Raw genomic sequence first — 19,331 nt, forward strand, 5'->3', positions numbered from 1 at the left:
CAAATGACCCCAAAGGTTAATTGTTTTATGTTTCTGTTCTCTGAAGGGCCCATTAGGAGTCCCATTGAACTTTGTAAGTACATTACATTTATTGTTCACACATTCATTTGTAAGGTTACAATCTGTATCTTAAGTTCACTCTTATGAGTGTGTGTATATATATATTTATTTTAACAGATGCAAGATGGTCTTGGTGTAGCCATGCCAGTTTTTATGGAAACACAGTCACAAAAATTTGAGGTGACAGCATTCAAACACAACACACATTACTATTCACTAGAAGGACATTGTTATTGATGAGGGTGTCTCAATGTTCTCTCTCTCAGGGTCAGGGATTGTTGGACATGCCCATGTTGGATCAGGCTCCAGAGATCTTGCGGACTCTCCATTACTTGAGTTCTCTGGTTCACAGCTTGAAGAATCCACTGGGCACACGGGATCATCCTGCTCGACTCTGCAAAGACCTGCAAGGCTGTCAGGACACACTCTACGATGGTGAGCTGGGACCTGAAAATGGTCTTACATCAGTGTAATGCTGAATCCTAAAAATCACGTCTTCTGTGTTAATCTTGAGGTTTTTGTTTTTTGGTCCTAAATAGACCCTTTTCCCATTTCCTGTTTGGGAACACGGAAGTAGACTATTTCAGGGAAAACTGCTGTAGTGGTTAATGAGAGACCACAGCAAATATCATATATTGTGAAAACTTCACTACTTAACTTTCCAAGAGAGAAAACCATTTTGATGGATTACAGAGAAAGAAGCCTATTTATGACTATTTAGTTTTTTAATAATGTAACAAAAATAAATATAAATGCTAGATTTATGCTGCTAAATATGTTGGAAACGTGTCGTCTCACAGTCTGTAAAACCATGTCAATTGATCGGTTGTTATGTTCAAATGTCCGATGTGCCATGCTCGGTAGCTCCAACCTCATTGGTTCAAAATTTAGCCACTCATATATTGTACTTTAAGTACATTAATTGTCGCTTCATTATGTATTTTGATTATTGGATGTATTGACACTTGAAAGACACACTTAAACCATTTGAATGTGTAAAAATCTTCACTGATTTGTTTACTAACAAATTGGGCGGCTGTGGCTCAGGTGGTAGAGCGGGTCGGCCACTAATCGCAGGGTTGGCGGTTCGATTCCCAGCCCAAACGACTCCACATGCCGAAGTGTCCTTGGGCAAGACTCTGAACCCCAAGTTGCTCCCAATGGCAGGCTAGTGACTTGCATGGCAGCTCTGCCGTCATTGGTGTGTGAATGGGTGATTGAGTCACAGAGTAAAGCACTTTGAATACCGCTAAGTTTAAAAAGGCGCTATATAAGTGCAGACCATTTACCATTATAAAACCCTGCTTTGATGAATAATTTTAGATTGATTTGTGTGTGTTATAAATGGACTGTCTTTATGTGTTTAAACCAATCCAAATTTTCAGGCACTTATTGGATCGACCCAAATCTGGGCTGCTCCTCTGACTCTATAGAAGTGACGTGCAACTTCACGGGTGGCGGACGAACATGTCTTAGACCCATCACCACAGCCAAGGTCTGTAACTTTTAGACAACGTTCCCAAAGCAACCAAATCATCTGTATTAACCCCATTGAGTTTTCCATTTGAAATACTCTTCTACTTGTATTTTGAGAGGAAAGAACAAAGAAAGAACAAGTTCTGTTCAGAATCGCTTTAGATCACAGATCACATTATCAAGCGTTAACATTGATTGCTGCTTTACGATTGGCTGGTTGCAGCTGGTGTTCAGTGTTGGGCATGTCCAGATGAACTTCTTGCATCTGCTCAGTGCCGGAGCCGAGCAGCGAATCACAATACATTGCCTGAACGTGACGATTTGGAGCCACGGCCCCTCCCGACCCCCATCCCAGAATGTTGTTCGGTTTCACGCGTGGACTGGAGAGACGCTGGAGCCTGATGTGTTAACAGACACATGCTGGGTGAGAATGTCATTGCAATTTCATTTTTGCTATGTTGAGAATGATGCCTTAAATCATGTGGCTTGTTGAGGACAGGTGTGCTATTACTTTCTTAAGCATTTCTCTTGGCGTCAAAAAAAATCCCATATAATTACATTGAAATAGGAACCCGAGCCAAAATGTCATAGAGGCTTTTGCATTTTTACTCCTTTGCCAGTTATTAATGAACTGGAAACCATCCAAAGCACCCTAGCAACACCCTGTCAACATGCTAAAATCAACTTACAAAACTTTAGCAACTGCATAGCAACACCCTGGCAAGCCCCCTAGCACATAATTACCATGCAAAAAAATTTAAAAAATTCTAGAGCAAATAGATTTCCTAAAAATGCATGTCCACATATGTGGACAGCAGGACTAAGTTGCAAAATGTTAAGTAAAACCCAGCTTTAGTAAGTTTTGATTTTCTCCCAATTTGAAATGCCCAATTCCCGATGTGCTGTAAGTTCTCATGGTGGCGTAGTGACTTGTCTCAATCTGGGTGGCGGAGGACGAATCTCAGTTGCCTCCGCGTCTGATACGCCAATCCGCGCATCTTATAATGTGGCTCGTTTAGCGTGTTACCATGGAGACATAGCGTGTGTGGAGCCCCACGCCATCCACCGCGGCATCCACACACAACTCACCGAGAGCGAACCACGAGGAGGTTACCCCATGTGACTCTAAACTCCCTAGCAACTGGGCCAATTTAGTTGCTTAGGAGACCTGGCTCGAGTCACTCAGCACGCCCTGAGATTCGATAGCCAGGGTGGTAGCCAGCGTCTTTTATCAATGAGCTACACAGGTCCCAGAAAATCCTAGTTTTTTTAATTAAACGATGTCCAACACCACAAATAAATCTCTCCGAAGCAACAGGCTCCATCATGACAAGGCGGGCTCCCTCAAGATAATGCACATAACGTAGTGGATGGAAACATGCAATGATTAGCATTTTCTTTAGTCGAATATTCAGAAATGTGCATAAAAAATTTGAAACATTTTTGATGGATACCCAGTGACTGACAGCACAGAGTCTTCTGAACTGACATCAGTCGGTTTAAATGAATTTAAATTATGCGTTGCGTATAGTGAAGCCAAAATGCAACATCCATGCATGTGTACGTGGGGTCGCAGAAGGTTAAATGCATTTTAAAAGTTTGATTTCAGTTGGACTAAAACAACCATTCATAATAAATAATGCCATTGCTGTGCATGTAAACATACTGACTGATTTACCTTCGGAATGTTTATTTGTTTCTTTTTGTTGCATAGCAACTGAACGGCCACTGGCAACAAGCTCACTTCCTGTTCCGAGTGTCGGACCCCTACCTACTTCCTGTTGTACGCATAAGCAATCTACCGAAGACGACAGCCACATCACGCTTTCACCTAGAGGTCGGACCTGTGTGCTTCCTGTAGTGTGTGTTTGTGTAAGAGTGTGTTTGATTGTGTGTGTGTGTGTGTGCTTAACGCCACACACTGTGTCCCCGCCCACAGTCCGCCTCCTTCGGTATTCAGCCACTGATTGGACTGCAGCAACAGGAAGAGGTGGTGTGGGCGGGGCTTTGGGGGATTTAGCACTAAAGACTCCTACAGTCTAAAGGAATCCCTGTCCCTACCAGCCACGGATGTCCAATCAGATTTGACTCCTCGACAATTCAAGCCAATCATCTCGCGGAAACACTTAGGACATCCAGGCCAGGGAGACACTGCCAAGCCCTTTCTGTCTTTCATTATCTCTTTCTTTTCCATTCTTTCTATCAGTCTTTCCTTTTTTTCTTTCATGTTTATTTTGGTTGCTCTCTTTCAAATGTACAATAATAAAATGCATAAATTATTTTAATACTTGTACTTTTAAAATAAGAGCCAGTTTAAGGCAGAGATTAATTAAAGGGACAGTTCACCCAATTACTTCAATTCTGTCATCATTTTCTCACACTTATGTTGTTCCAAACCCATACCGAACCCTAAAGGAGAGGTTTGGCAAAATGTTAGCCTCAGTCACCATTCACTTCCATTGCACATTTTTTCCCTACAATGAAAGTGAATGGTGACAAAGGCTGAAAGTGAGTAAATGACGACAGGATGTTGATTTTTAGGTGAACTAACCCTGTAAGATCATTGGGAGATATTATACACATAAACACAACATTCATCAGATCTTTTTTACGGTAATGTTGTCACATGTAAAAAAGAAATGCTAAAGTGCAATACGAAAACGAAAAAAAAAAAAAGATAATTGATTATATATTGCTGAGTGTGTATCTCTTTATGGAAGGCTTTTACTCCATCAAACAGGGAAGTGTGTGTGTGTGTGTGTGTGTGTGTGTGTGTGTGTGTGTGTGTGTGTGTGTGTGTGTGTGTTAGAGAAGTCACATTTTAGTGTAGCTGTGGAAGTGTATGTTTGTGTTGAGTGAAGGTGTGTTTTTCTATCAAGCATACACCTTGTCCGTCACTAAACAGACACAACTGTGCATATTAACATGCCTGACTCTTGTTTTTTAACAGACTGAGGTGCACCTGTCACTTTAAGAGGGGGTGTGTCTCAGACAGATGGGTGTGTCTTGTTCAAATGTGTGTGCGCGCGCGTGTGTATAAGGGCAAACCCTCACGAAAACATGTCCAGGTTATATTTCACCTACAGTAATAAATAATACATTATATTTTGCATATAGAAAATGAAATATTATTATTTTGTGTTGTGACATTTTTTTATGTCAAATAAATTATTTTTAATGTAATGCATTTTTTTTTTGTGTGTGTGTCTGATTTTAAATAATCAAATTGTACCAGACCAATACATACAATACACAATGGATTAAAGTACTTTCATTCTTTACTTTATAATGTAGTACGCATTTTAGTTCATTAATATTATGCATCTTTTTTTTATGTTTTAATTCTCATTAATCCTAAAGGGGATTCTCGTTAATGTAATTGTACTGTATTTTTCCCCTAAAGATTACAGAATTACAGCAATAATTATTTGTGGGTTTTTATTATTATTATGAGTTTATTGCAGTTTATGGGGTGGAAATGTTACAATTAAAATGTCTTTATGCAAAATATAATTTCTTATTTCTTTCTTTTTTAATTTGATGTGAAATATGACCCAGACATGTTTTTGACACTATTATCTCTGTATCAATGGTGCTAATATGAAGCTGTTGAAAAGTGTGTCTTTAAGATTCAGTGCTTTTGTCATGTTAAGTGCCACGTTATGTTGAAATATGATGTGGAAATATTGTGTACTTAAACAAGCAGTGGTCATCAAAATGCGATCATTTTTAATCTGCCATTGAATTCAATTCACCATTCAGTCTTGGGTGTTCGCTACACAATCGTGAATTCTTGTGCGCTTTATACTCCTCACTAGTGAAAACATCAACTAATACCTATTGTGAGGGGAAACATTTTTCATAGATAATTATTTTTTTTCATCAGAAATGTCTTGCAAGTGTATTATCATCTATAAATAATGGTCATAATCTTGTGAACAACATGTTGCATTCCCTTCAACAAGGAAAAAACGGTGTGTTCTTTGAAAAGCTTTTTGTTTCTGTATTCTTCAACAGTGTGTATAGTTCTGCAGGCTTTGGTGTATACAGTGAGTCCCTTTTGCTTATTTAATGTTATTTAAATGTTACAAACGCGCTTTTAACAACGTTTCTCTCCAGATAACTTAATTATCCGTATTCCAACTGGTCGTACAGTTGATAAGATTTCTATTTAATGTGTACATTTGGGGTTCCAGAGAACAATATATTGCTTTTTTTTTTCAATCTGTTTATTTTTCTAGCCTTCTTGTTTCAATGTATGTTTATATTTGTCTATAATAATCAAAAGTCGTTCTGTACCAGGACTGTGTTCTACATTATTTCTAAAGTTCTAAGAGTCGTTTTAAAACATGTGAACGTTCCATTTCAGAAGTTTGGAATTCTGATTACCTCAACGCAACATCATTTCTGTTTGTGTAATTAAGGCTCAGTAATCAGTTTATTCTTTACACACAGTTCTCAGTCGTGCTCAAGTGTTGTTCTTTGTGTCAGTTAATATGTGGATTCTGAATTGGAATTAATGCTTACATACCCAATAAAGATCTTCTTACACCAAACGTTTGCTTCTGCTTTTTAAAAATCTATTTGTACCAGACCAACAAACAACAACAGACATAAAAAACATAATTATTTAGCTATTCAGAATGATCAGAATGATCCAGGGTGAAAACAAACCACTATACTGTAAATATAATAACCCAAAACCAGTCCAATTTGCTCTATAAACAGTTTATCACAATTATAATTGCATTCATACAGCATTGTGGTTATTCTGTTCCCTCGTGGCATTGTATTCCTTGGATATCAACTTCAACACTGGCCTGATACTATAAAAATGACCTCTATCACAATTCTCAATAAAAAGGAACAGCTGCTAAATTTAGATTTACCAGTTATGGGAGGTATAGTTATTTATGTGCACTTCAAAAGAGAAAGTGTGCTAGCATTATGACAGTGAGAATAAAGAGAAAGGGGGTGTGTCCTGAAATGAGGTGGGCGGAGCCATGAAGGTCATGTCCACAGAGAGCATGCTCCAAAAGCAGGTGAGTCTCAGGTGTAATGCCTGCAAGACACACACACACACACACACACACACACACACACACACACACACACACACACACACTTTAATGAATTGCTGCATCAGGACTGCATGTGTTCCATTAAACAATATTAACCCTTAAAACACATTTCAGAATCAATACATGCTCTTGTCTATTTAAAGGCTCAGTTTTGATATGGGTCATTTGCTTTTCACTAGTGTCAGTGTTCATTATATATATATATATATATATATATATATAATGTTATTTTAACTACAACCACAATTCCAAAAATGTTGGGACAGAACAAGTTTTGCACAATGTTGCTAAAAGATTCAAGGAATCTGGTCAAATATCAGTGCGTAAAGGGCAAGACGAAAACCATTTCTGTATGTGCGTGATCTCTGATCCCTCAGACCCACCGGCCTGCTCGGTCCTCCCGATGGCCAGTCCGCCCCTGATCGGGCCCAAAGTGTGTCGGCCCACCGGAAAATGCCCGGTATGCCAGATTACCAGTCCAGCCCTGCCTCAGTCTCATCTTAGATGGAAAGTATAGCAGTGGAGCTGTGTTTTTGGTCTGAAGTGTCCACATTTCAAAAAGTTTTGAAAAACACAGCCGTCATGTTATCCGGGCCAAAGAGGAAGCTGTTATTAGCATCAGGTCCAAAAGCCAGTGTCTGTATGGGCCAGGGGTTTGTCAGTGCCCATGGTATGGGCAACTCATACATCTGAGAACACCATGAATGCAGACAGATATGTACAAATATTGGAGCAACATATACTGCCATCCAGAATCATCTTTTCCAAGGACGTCTCGGCATTTTCAGCAGGACAAGTTCAAACCACATACTGGCCGAATAAGCAGAGGGTGTGGGTGCTAGATTGGCCTGCCTGCAGTCCCGACCATCTCCAATTGAGACTGTGTGGTGCATTATGGACACACAATACGACAATGATGACCCCGTGCAATTGTGCAGCAAAAGACCTGCATAATGGATGAATGGTGGAAAATTCCACTGATATTCCTGATGTCAAGAATGAGCATTTTAAGTGGTGAATATAGAAAGGTGGATGTCTATAATTCATATCCAGCTCATGATTAAATGCTAAAAGTGCTCGCCATAGAATTCCAGATCATTATGAACCTCTAATAATGAAACGCAGTTACAGATTTTGACATTAAGGGCATGCGAAAGTGAGTACGCCATTTAAACTTTGACATGAAAACCAGAAAATAAGCAGATTTTTGGAATATATGAGTGTATGTTGTGTCAGCTTTGTGATCTGTCAATCAATGACTCTGAGCCTATTATTGACATCCGGTGTCCTCTGTTTCCATCATTACACAGCGCGTCAATATAAGCCGTGTTAGTTCAGGGGACAATAAAGAAAGTCAAAAAAAGGAAAATATGTTATAAATTCAAATTCAAGTTATTAATGTATTAATAGCGAGATTGAAAGACAGAAAGAGATAAACTCACTGTGTTGTGACCATTCCTCCCATAGATGTTGAAGTTCTTCATCATGCTCGTGGTCATGCTCTGGATTAAACAGATTGTCATTTTGGTCTTATTTTTCTCTCAGAGTGGAAAAAACACAATTCTAATAAGGTTTACATTTCACATCTAACATCATCCCTTTAAATTTAAAGAGACAGTGAACCCAAAATGTCATCATGTACTGCCCCTCGTGTTATTCCAGAATGCTTTCGATTTCTCCTTTCTTTGAAGGAGATGTTAGCCAGAATGTTAGCCTCAGTCACCATTCACTTTCATCACATACAATGTAAGCGAACAGTGACCAGTGTTGGGTGTAAATGGATTACAAATTACTTTGTTACTGTAATCTAATTACTTTTAGGCACAAAAGTATTGCAATGCTTAACTGTTGTGTAATCAGATTACAGTTACTGGCATTCAGTGAAAATAATTACTTTTAAGTACATTACTTAGGTTCGAAACATTTCTAGAAAATATATAATTTATGTGTAATACAATTAAAATGTGAATTAATTTGATTATATGTACGTCTATAGGCGTTTGACAATGAAACAGGAGAAAATAGACATTATTTTGAATTTGTTATGCAGAAAAACTAAAAAACTTTGTGACACGCGTTTTCGAAATTAAAGTAATTTGATTACTTTTCCAATAAATTAATTAGTAAAGTAATCTGATTATAGTTCAAGAGAAGTAGCTAGTCATTTGTAATGGATTACTTAAAAAAAAAGTAACTTACACAACACTGATGGTGACTGAGGCTGTCATTCTGCCTAGAACAAGTATAAATAGAAGTTATAAGGCTAGGACAACACGAAGGCGAGTAAACAATGGCAGGTTTTTTTTTTTTTTTTGCGTACTACCCCTTTAAGAGCATTTTAAGAAGAGCAAAAAGTGATGTAGACCAGCACAGGAGGGGCTCCTGACGGGTTCTGTAACGTCTGTACCGTCGTTGTGGTGGAACAGGAGTTGCCGCAGTTCTCTCAGGGCTCTCGTCAGGTTCTCCAGCTGGTCATGAAGGTGGATGTTCTCCTCGATCAGCGCATGGATCGTGTCCTGCAGTTCAAACGCTCGACAACACACACCCAGCAGCGCCCAAACAAACACACGACGCAGCGCACGAGACCGATGCATTCTGAACACAAGCACGCTCACGACATTAGTAATAACATCTTCACACAAGCACACTCGCCGGTAGACCTTTCCAGGGTGACTACAAAGTCGCTTGTCAATGTAATACAGTGTGAGGGATGAAAATTGCTGGAGGGGACAGACAGAGAGAAAGCGAGCGAGCTGTCCTCTTACTTTATCCCGATCAATTCAATCACTAAGCATTGGGTGAACTCATTGTGAGGTACAATCATATATTAAACTGATGCAACACTGCAGTACTTAGCACGTGTTCACTGATAATACAACCAGTAATCACCACACTGCGTGTTAAAGTGTTAGTTCAACCGAACATTTTAATTCCGTAATCACACACTCACCCTCATGTCATTCCAAACCTGTATCAAGTCTTTCATGGTACAAACAGGGTTGGGAGGGTTACTTTTGAAATGTATTCCACTACAGATGACATACTGTAAAATGACATTTTTAATGAATTTAGTTAGATTACTCAAATTACTTTGGATTACTTCTTCAGCACTGGTAGATTATTTTTCACTTGTTTTGACTATAAAAACCAAGACAAAATACACATGTTAAAAATACATTCTTTGAAAACCTAAATATCTTATGCAGTGTTGTTTCTAAAACAAGATTAATAAAATTGATCTTGTTTTAAGAATTTTTAGATATTTTTACAGGAAAACAAAACAAAAATTATTATCAAGTATATGATTTTTGCCCTAATATCAAAGGTCTTACTAGAAAAAATTTATTATGATCCAACGTGAATTTATTTGTTAAAAAGCGCATGTAAATATGCTAGAAATAGCATTTTAGCTTAGAGTAAAGATGACAATTTACACAAGGTTTATTTCTATTTCTTCTGCTCCAAACTTACTTCAAACATACTTCTCTGTCTGCTCATATGATTGTAACACATCATAAGTGTTTCACCGCTGTTCAAATGCACTTTGGATCGTATCATTTATATGTTTAAATGTTTTCCATCTGAAAGAACTAAATATTAAATTAAACAAATGACAATAAAATGCAAAGTAATCTCTTCAGTAATCAAAATACTTTTTGAATGTAACTGCATTCTAATTACCAGTGATTTAAATTGTAACTGAAATGGAATACAGTTACTTATATTTTAAATACGTATTCCGTTACATGTAATCCGTTACTCCACAACCCTGCGTGGCAGAATGCTCACGCTACTTTTTCCATGCAACAAAAATCACATGGAGCACAATACATTTGATGTTTTACAAATGTGCTTTAAAGTAGATTTTCAGTGAATATTGACCTTCATTTTTGTGCACTCCTCACACACAGTGATTGCATGGCTTTAGAAGACATGGAATAAAGTACACAAGTCATATTGACTCTATTATGGTGGTTTTTGGGGCTTTATAGGCTCTTGTCATTTTGTGCTTTCAATTTATGTATAAACAAATAAAAAAAGGTTAACGATTCCTTTTCTGTTCCCGGAAGATAAAATCTGATTTAGACACTGAAAACATTAAATCTCTTTCATGCATCATGGTGTTTCATTAGCTTGAAATCATTTTAAGCCCTTTGTTAAAATCAAGCTTAATGAAAGACCTGTTAATCTGATTTTGGTCCTACCCTGATAAGCACTTTAATTACAAAAGAAAACTGGTTATATAAACTGCACAAACCAGAAACCATGAAAACCTTTTATGTGTAGAACATGATACATTTATACACAACAGAATTAATTTGTTATAAAGTTATCTCTAATTTCATACAGTATATGCTGAAATTCACTCATGCTCCAGGAATTAAAGGGATAGTTCATCCAGAAATAACAATTCTCTCATTTACTCTCCCTCATGCAATCCCAGGTGTGTGACTTTCTTCTGCAAAACACAAATTAAGATTTATAGAATACATCACCTCTGCAGGTCCATACAATGAAAGTCTACAGGGTCCAAAACTTTGAAGCTCAAAAAGCATATAAAAGGTAGCATAAAAGTAATCCATAAGACTCAAGTGGTTAAACACATATCTGCAGAAGCAATATGACAGGTGAGATTTTTTTATTATAGCCACTTTTTGCCATTCACATTCTTCATGAATTGTGCCACCTACTGGGCAGGGAGAATGTATATTATTTAAATATGGATTTTTTCTGAATACATGGAATTAACCACTTGAGTCTTATGGATTGCTTTTAAGCTGCCTTTGTGTGCTTTTTGAGCTTCAAAGTTTTTGACCTTTTTAATTGCATTGTATGGACCTAAGAGTTGAGATATTCTTCTAAAGACCTGTGTGTTTATCAGATAAAAGTCATACACATCTGGGATTGCACAAGGCAGAATAAATGAGAATTTAAGTTTTTGGGTGAACCATCCCATTAATTCACACTTTTTTTAATTTTCTTAAATTTGTTCGTTTCATAAAAACATTATGCCTTATTACACCACAAGTGACCTATAAAAAATATTTTGTCAATACACTCTACAATTTTATCATGTTTGAAATTTTTATGTCGACGTAATGGGTTTAAAAGTGAGACCAGAGGTTGCAGTATGTCTGACCAAAAGCGCTTTATTAAGTCAAAAGCTGTACATGTAATGTGTGAAGTTATGAACTTTTGGGGGCCCTGGAACGCTTCTTGCGCACCACCACTGGCTTCTGACTCCTTAAGATGGCGCTAGTGCGTCTCAGAGCAGCCTGGAAGACAAGACACAAATAAATATTATCTACTAAACATCAAAAGTCCTGTATTTTTATACTGAAATTAGTTTAAATATATGCAATATTTATTGAATATTTATATACACAAAAATAAAATTGACATTTTTCCAATTACAACTGCAGTAGACAATGCACAACAGTGAGCAGGTGTGGTAAACTCACCATGCGCAGGTCCCTCCTGTATTTATTTTTGCGGATGATGTTCCTGACGCTGGCGAGGGTGGCGCGGGAGTTCTTGTTGATGGTGATCTTCTCGTATGAGGTGGCAGGTTTACGCTGACCTGAAACACATACACACGCCACCTTTTAAAAATCTACATGCGTTTAAAGCCAAATTGTTGCCCGAGTCAAAATTGACCCGCGAACACAAAAGATGTAACACTTTTACTAAAAATCTAAAAAAAAAAAAAAAGGTGTATTTTGATGGTCTTGACAGTCACAATGTTTGGTTCGGTACCAAAAACAATGTGGTATTCATACAATATCTAACTCTCCCAGATCAAAAATTACCCGAACGCACTAGGAGGGTTAAGGCCGAAAGATGCTTCACGCAAGTATGCAGACGTGAGCGCTTGATCAATGCATGTCCAACACGTGGTCCAGTTGTACATTCATTATGTGCGCTCTTGCGGTTACAAACCTCAGACCACAAAAGGGCAATCGATTTTAGACGTGACCACTTAACCGGTGCTATGTCTGAAACCAGGAAAACGCTGCCTTTGTAGGCTGTATACGTGACAGTATGAAAATAAGCTGCTTTTCAAACTGTTCGGAGACCAGTTCATTAAGAGTTACATTCATTAAAAACAGCTGTCAGGTAAGACATTATGAACTGATTAAGCAGCGTCAGATGCCTACATTTCGGATACAGCCCTGATGTGGTAGAGGAGTCTATAGTTGAGGACTGGGGAGCGACACAGAGTCGTATTTATATTTCTAAAAGATTCAACTCAAATTGCTGCCTCAGTCCGCCATGACAGTTGTTGATTGAAAGAAGAAAATCCGCTCCAGCGCCCCTTGCGGCAACGCTGAGAATACAGCGCATACTTGCGTTGTGTTATGAATTGAGCACTGACACATTTCACAACGACGCACAAAATCAAGCTAGCGTAGCACAGTGCATCTGCGTTCACGTACGTGCGCAGAGTATGTTTGGGCCTTCCCTAATATTTCCAGGTTTTCCATGACCACGGGAATCTTGTATACATGTCATGTGCTTGTCACTCACCTGCACGTTTCTTCAGGATAATGACCACACCCTTGCCATCATTGGCCGGCTCGATCCCAACAGTCTTCTGGTGAATGAGACCATTGAAACGGAAAGCATTCCTGGACTTCAGGTTATTTGGCTCCTGGAAAAAGAGGCATATTCAACATCAGGAATCCCAGAATGCAGTAATGACTCAAAACATCGTACTGACCCAAAACAATGTTGCAAAAGTTCAGCCCATTATCACCGCTATTAATCTGTACATAATCCTGTATTTATACAAGGGAGGTACATTTTTCGAGAGCTTTGAATGCTTTTCAGAACACAAATCTCTCTCTCATATATATATATATATTAGTTGGGAACAAGACTTGAAACAGCAACATTACCAGTAGCATCTACGTCATCTAAAACCATTTAAAACAACTATTGGCTTATATTAAATTTTAAATTGTATAATTAAAATGCAATACATTTTTATAACCTCAAACAGTCTTAATGAAATAATACTTTTAAACATCTGACACTCCAGAGAACTATGTGATTAAAAACAGTGAAACACTTCATCTAAAAGAAATGAAGACCATCAATAAATTCTTTCCCTCAAACACATTTAACCTAAAGTCGTAGTCAGGGTCAGAAATTAAAGGGGCGTTCAGGGGAAAAAATGCCATTCAAATTTTAAATATAGCAGCAAAAAATTCCATAATGAATTTCTCCATTTAGGCCCAATTATTAATTTAATTGATGAGTGAATTTATGCATACTTTCTCACAAAAACAAAAGCCCCAACAAGGCAAATAAATGGAATGGAAAAAGTTGATTTCTACCTGCTGTTGTGATGCAACAAAAAAGGTCTGTTATGCATCAACTACACATATAATGTAATGTTCACTAAAGAGTGTGCACGTTTACACACTCCAACCACATCACTAATGTTAAAGATCACTAGATACACTAAGACGATGATATAAAGTGTCAACCGATAAAGATTTTGAAATATTGTGTATTTCGTGATATGTAAATTTCCATGTGGACGGCATGGGTTTATCATGGGCAGGGCTTCACGTGAGACTGAGAGAATTGAAAAAAATTAAACAATATTCAAAAGAGCTAAATATGCTTTTCATCCGACGCATGCATCTGTATTTCACGTGAATGTGCCGAGCACAATCTAGGAGCTTGAAAGTGCGTGCAACTCCAGCAGGCTTCCTGTATTTATGCTCCACAGACAGGAGAGCAGAGCCGGATCACTTGCGCTGCTCAATTTTTGACCCAGTAAAAACCCTAATGGAGAAAGACGACACCACAGAACGGCTACCAAAAAAAGAAGCACGCTATTAAAACAGGTGTGACATATGTGCTGTGGGTTCACAAAAGCCGACACAAGAGCAGAAAGATGTAACCTGCAAACTGTGACGCATGATGAACATCACTCATAATACAAGCAATCGGTTTTAGCACCTCAAAATTAAGCATTAAGCATGTGTATTATTATTTTTTGATGCATTAAGATCTTGCGTTTGAGGAAAGTTTATAATAATAATAATGGTTAACATCAGACTGAAGTGGCACAATGTGAAATGTAGCTTGAGTTTGTTATTTTTTTACTTTGACAATATCTCAGTTTGAAGTTTCCAACTGTAGGATTTCAATACTATTTAATATATAAAGCCATTTTAATAGATTTTCCAGAAAACGTTAACGATATAGTAATATATATTGATATCGCAACATAAAATTATTTGTATCGTGATATGACATTTTGACTATTTAATGTCACAGCTAGCTAAAGTCACAATTTTCACCCCAATGCAAACTTAAGCTTAAAAAATGGTTTTAAATAAATCAGTAGCTTCCTAAAAACACTTTAAAAGAGAATATAAAATAAATACACCCATCAAGATCCATGTTTGGATCTTTGAGGGATAAACAAGCCTTATTTACTGCAGTGTAAACCTAGTATCATAAGAGTGTAGTTCAAGTGCAGTGACATACAGTGCTGTAGGTCTGTTTGTTCCTCTTGATAAGGAAACTGGAGGTGTTTCTGACAACCATCCACTGCAAATGAGATGATGCCATGATGACTTTCCTGAATGAATCAAATCAATAGAGATCGTGTTATGTACAGAACACAACTCAATTACAGCTGACTTACACTTTAGTAACATAAGACATACATGTATGCCCCTACCAAGTCTGTATCTCATAATAAAGCATATACTCGTATCTAATTAGTACCAGTAATGTTATCAATCACTAACTCACTGCTCCTCATATAAAATACAATCACACCACAAGCTTCCAAACATACAAGAGCAATGTTCAGTTTGCTTTTACATCAATTATAGGGATAAAAACCTGCAGTTATCTGTAGTTTAGACAGTGTTTTTGACCATAGGCTGCGGTCTGGTGTTGGTCTCACTCAGTAAAGGCCTCTCTAAGCAAACCCGGCAGCGTTTATTAAATCTTTATTCACACAACACTGGGTCTTATAGCTCCTAGCCGATTTAGAACACACTCGATACGCTTAAAAACATGTTTATTTAAAAAAGGTGGGTTTTAAAGTGCTAAATCAAAAGTTGAAAACGTCGCACAAGACGACCACGTTACCTATTCGGCGGAGGAAGAGAAGGGAAAGGAAGGAGTTCCGGTTCCGGCGGAACTTACGTAGTTTCTTACGCCGCCGAGTGGATTAGTTACATAAGTTTAGCGCGTATAAAAAATGTATATACATTTTACATCTATTTTAGAGGATTTAATTGATTTTATTCCAAATTTAGCCAAGGCCTAGTGTTAAAATGTGTTTTCAGAATAGAACTATATCTCTGTAGTGCGGATGAATATTAGCGATTTGTACACGTCACTCATTCAGTGTGCTTACGTCATTTTCATGCGCTCTTTGATCAGAATAACATAGCCTTTGTGTCTGCTGTAAACACGTCAAGATTCATATTATAACAACAACGAGGATATTCGAGACATGTAAATGGCAGCAGTGTTTGATATGTAAGGAATACAAACAGATGAATTTGTTCTTCAGCTCGGTTTAAGATGATTAAATGATATAACAGAGAGTCTCAATCAGTTAACGCTGCAGTTATGGAGATTGATGAAGATCTAGAGACTCTGGGAGAGAAACTGTATGATGTAATACATCCAAAATACACAGAGATGAGACCTAAACTTACAGGTGATCTATCTAACTATCTGTCTGTTTATCTATCTATCATATGTATATCTATCTATCTATCTATCTTGCATAAATATACAATACTATTAGTGCAATATACTATACAGATCTACAGTTTCAGATGTTTATTTGCCTGCTGCTCTTGTTGCTCAAATGCTGCAGGATGAAGCTCTGTTGAGTGAAGCACTAGAGAAGACTGACTGCTCTCACATCATCAGTAAACAGGTAAGACACACACACACACACACACACACACACACACACACACACACACACACACACACACACACACACACAAGGAAGCACATCTGTAGATACTCAAACACACACTGTGGGTATGTTTGGAATAGCATACTTGCATACTACTTGTTCTTTTTTTACAGTGAAAACAGAAAAGATCTTCTGCAATTACCAAAATGTGCCACATGAGATACTGCACTTTCCAGCGTGACAAATAAACCAGAACGGCAGTTTTTAACATCTCTTCTATAACACATTATTTGATCAGACTGCCAAAATGAAACAAAATTAGGTTAAAAAGTTAAGTAACTGGGTTACTGACTAATTAAGCTGTCCGAGGTGATAAAAACAAGAAATCCAGTTTAAAACACATGTATCAACTTCTTAGAGATGTAATCTTTGAGACCATTAAAACAAAAAACATTTATAGCATTTTCTAGAAAGAAAAAAAAAAAGATTTCAATTTAATGATATGACAAAACTTATGATTTCTTTTAAAACTTGACAAACAGTCTTGAGGGTCTAAAGGGGTCTCGTTTGTTTAATTTTATTTATTTATTTGTCACATGACATCAAAAAGGCAACATACATGTTGGTTACACCACATGACTTTGATTTGGTGACAAAAGTTTTTCAAATATTATTAATATAAAATATTATTAATATTAATATCAGATAATATGATTTTAAAAATAAGTTTCTCTGCTTCTTTTTAAGAAATAATAATACATTTAATATAAAAGACCTAATGGAACCTTGTAAGTGACCTATTTGAAATGCTGCTTTACCAGCAGCATAATGTTGCTACCTACCTTATTGAACAGCCCTTGTGTTTGGAGCACACCTATGCTGTCTAGGAAGGCAGCTCACTAGGTTTTGGAACAGAGCTTTGATCTGAGGCTTGGATAACATGTTGTGTTTTTTCAGGTGTAGGGCGGGCAATGAAACAACAGATGTGAATGACGGCTCCGACCAAGAGGATGTGGAGTCAACTGGCGAGATGCTTTTCAGTATTGTACAGCAGCTAGATCCCGCCCACTGTGCTGACATCACAGGTTAGCTACTCAAATCATTTGCATGCAGGATGCTTGACTTGAGAGTGCTTTGCATTTACTCTGTGAATATCAATGGATATGTAAAACGTGTGTGTAGGCATGCTACTCGAAATGCATACGGGAACTGTCAGATCAGGCAATGTTGGAGGAAGCAGTTCAAAGGGCAAATATACACACACATACTTTCTCATCATTTGAGCCCAGATTTGATTAAGAATGATTATACTAATGTATAGAACAGCACAATGTAAACAATTTCCTACATAGTTGTGCTAGTTGCATGTCTCTCCTATCAGACTGTGGTCACTTTCTTCTTGCACAATTTCATCTGAATCCAAAATCAGTCGGTCCCCCCTTCAGGGTTTGAAGATGTCAGAAACTGAAATGGTGTTTTCTGTCTATGTCCACAGGAAGACGCTCTGAGCCAAACACACAAATGTCAAAATGAGGCCTGGGAAACTCTACAGAACATGTGATCTGGAAAACACAATATACTGCATCATCAAGAGAAACTTAGTTATTTAGACTCTTGGTTATTGATATTGCTGTACATTTAACTTGCACATCTAAAGACACTGTTTACATGAACTTAGGCAAATGCTATTTTTGGGCTATTTGCCACTTTATATTCATATAGAGTGTGATCGGTTTCAAACCTACGTCTCCTGCAAGAGCACCACAGCACAACGTATCTAGAGGCTTTGATGTTCCACAAGCTCACATTTAAGACATTATGTTTTTAGATGAGATGTCATAATCAGTGATCATTAAAGATTTTTATATTTAATTTGCTTTAAAATTAATATATCTTTGTAAATAATGCAAATGGAATATAATTTCAGGTTTTAACATACAAATTTGAGTCTTTTTTCACTCTGTGGCTTTGAATGAGATTAATGCAAGTTCAACATTGTTTTGCTATTAACTAATGAAATAATAAGTTGGGGCGGGACATATTAAAGGGCTTGTTCTGTTGTTGTTTTTAATTTGCTAATAGCGTTTAGTTTGTCACAGTGGTGAACCACGATTTGCTTCTTGCTAGTCTGAAGCATTTTATGGGGCAAAATAATCCACATTTTATTTGGGGTCTTTAACTACTATTTATTAATGCATTTGATAAAATGTACTTATTATGTACATACGTTACCCCTTAACCTACCCGTAACTCAGTAGCAATAAATGTGAATCTTGTAAGAATTTTGCAGAACAACATGTTACAGAATAATTACATTGTATTACATGAATTTTGATGTTAGTACGTAGTAGTTAAAGACACCTGTTATAAACTGTGACCAGACGTTTTCCTGGCTAAAAGTTTAATTTTGTCAACTTTAAGTGTATAGTTACCCAAAAATGAAAATTCTCTCATTTAATCACCCTCATACCATCCTAGGTGTGTACGACTTACTTTCTTCTGCTGAACACAAAGATTTTTAGGAAGGTATATCAGCTCTGTAGGTCCTCGCAATGTAAGTGAATGGTGACCAAAACTCTGAAGCTCCAAAAGCTCATAAAGGCAGAATAAAAGTAACCCACATGACTCTAGTGGTTTAATCCATGTCTTCTGAAGTGATATGATGGTGTGGGTGAAAAACAGTTCAATGCATTAGTTCTATTTTACTATAAATCTCCACTTTCACATTCTTTTATTTTTGGTTATTTGCATTTGAGCATTACTTTAAGCATATCATCACCTACTGGGCAGGGAGTAGAATT

At 37.3% G+C, this 19,331-nt stretch overlaps 2 protein-coding genes and 2 long non-coding RNA genes across 4 annotated transcripts in view; 2 read left to right on the forward strand and 2 right to left on the reverse strand.

Annotated features, from left to right (window-relative positions):
- The window catches only part of LOC127627487 (collagen alpha-1(XXVII) chain A-like), a 91,699-nt gene extending 85,592 nt beyond the window's left edge, over positions 1 to 6,107 (forward strand). Inside the window, exons 56-61 of the mRNA XM_052103884.1 lie at positions 47 to 73; positions 178 to 240; positions 327 to 495; positions 1,446 to 1,555; positions 1,760 to 1,960; positions 3,251 to 6,107. Of these exons, the coding sequence (XP_051959844.1) occupies positions 47 to 73; positions 178 to 240; positions 327 to 495; positions 1,446 to 1,555; positions 1,760 to 1,960; positions 3,251 to 3,397 (717 nt within the window). The 3' untranslated portion in view covers positions 3,398 to 6,107. The remainder of the gene's footprint in view (positions 1 to 46; positions 74 to 177; positions 241 to 326; positions 496 to 1,445; positions 1,556 to 1,759; positions 1,961 to 3,250) is intronic.
- Positions 6,108 to 6,174: 67 nt separating this feature from the next.
- LOC127627488 (uncharacterized) lies at positions 6,175 to 9,375 on the reverse strand. Its single transcript, XR_007968558.1, has 3 exons — positions 9,025 to 9,375; positions 8,060 to 8,119; positions 6,175 to 6,598 (listed from the first exon to the last, which is right to left on the reverse strand). It is a non-coding gene; the product is annotated as an uncharacterized LOC127627488 (long non-coding RNA).
- Positions 9,376 to 11,747: 2,372 nt separating this feature from the next.
- Positions 11,748 to 15,766, reverse strand: LOC127627771 (60S ribosomal protein L28-like). Its single transcript, XM_052104312.1, has 5 exons — positions 15,741 to 15,766; positions 15,126 to 15,219; positions 13,146 to 13,269; positions 12,080 to 12,198; positions 11,748 to 11,893 (listed from the first exon to the last, which is right to left on the reverse strand). Exons 2-5 carry the CDS (start codon positions 15,207 to 15,209, stop codon positions 11,804 to 11,806), a joined length of 417 nt encoding a protein of 138 aa, XP_051960272.1. The 5' UTR covers positions 15,210 to 15,219; positions 15,741 to 15,766; the 3' UTR covers positions 11,748 to 11,803.
- Positions 15,767 to 16,033: 267 nt separating this feature from the next.
- On the forward strand, positions 16,034 to 18,560 carry LOC127628157 (uncharacterized). Its single transcript, XR_007968612.1, has 4 exons — positions 16,034 to 16,320; positions 16,483 to 16,545; positions 17,488 to 17,615; positions 18,026 to 18,560. It is a non-coding gene; the product is annotated as an uncharacterized LOC127628157 (long non-coding RNA).
- The last annotated feature ends 771 nt before the right edge of the window (positions 18,561 to 19,331 follow it).

Source organism: Xyrauchen texanus, chromosome 34 (assembly GCF_025860055.1).
Source record: "Xyrauchen texanus isolate HMW12.3.18 chromosome 34, RBS_HiC_50CHRs, whole genome shotgun sequence".
NCBI lineage: Eukaryota > Metazoa > Chordata > Actinopteri > Cypriniformes > Catostomidae > Xyrauchen > Xyrauchen texanus.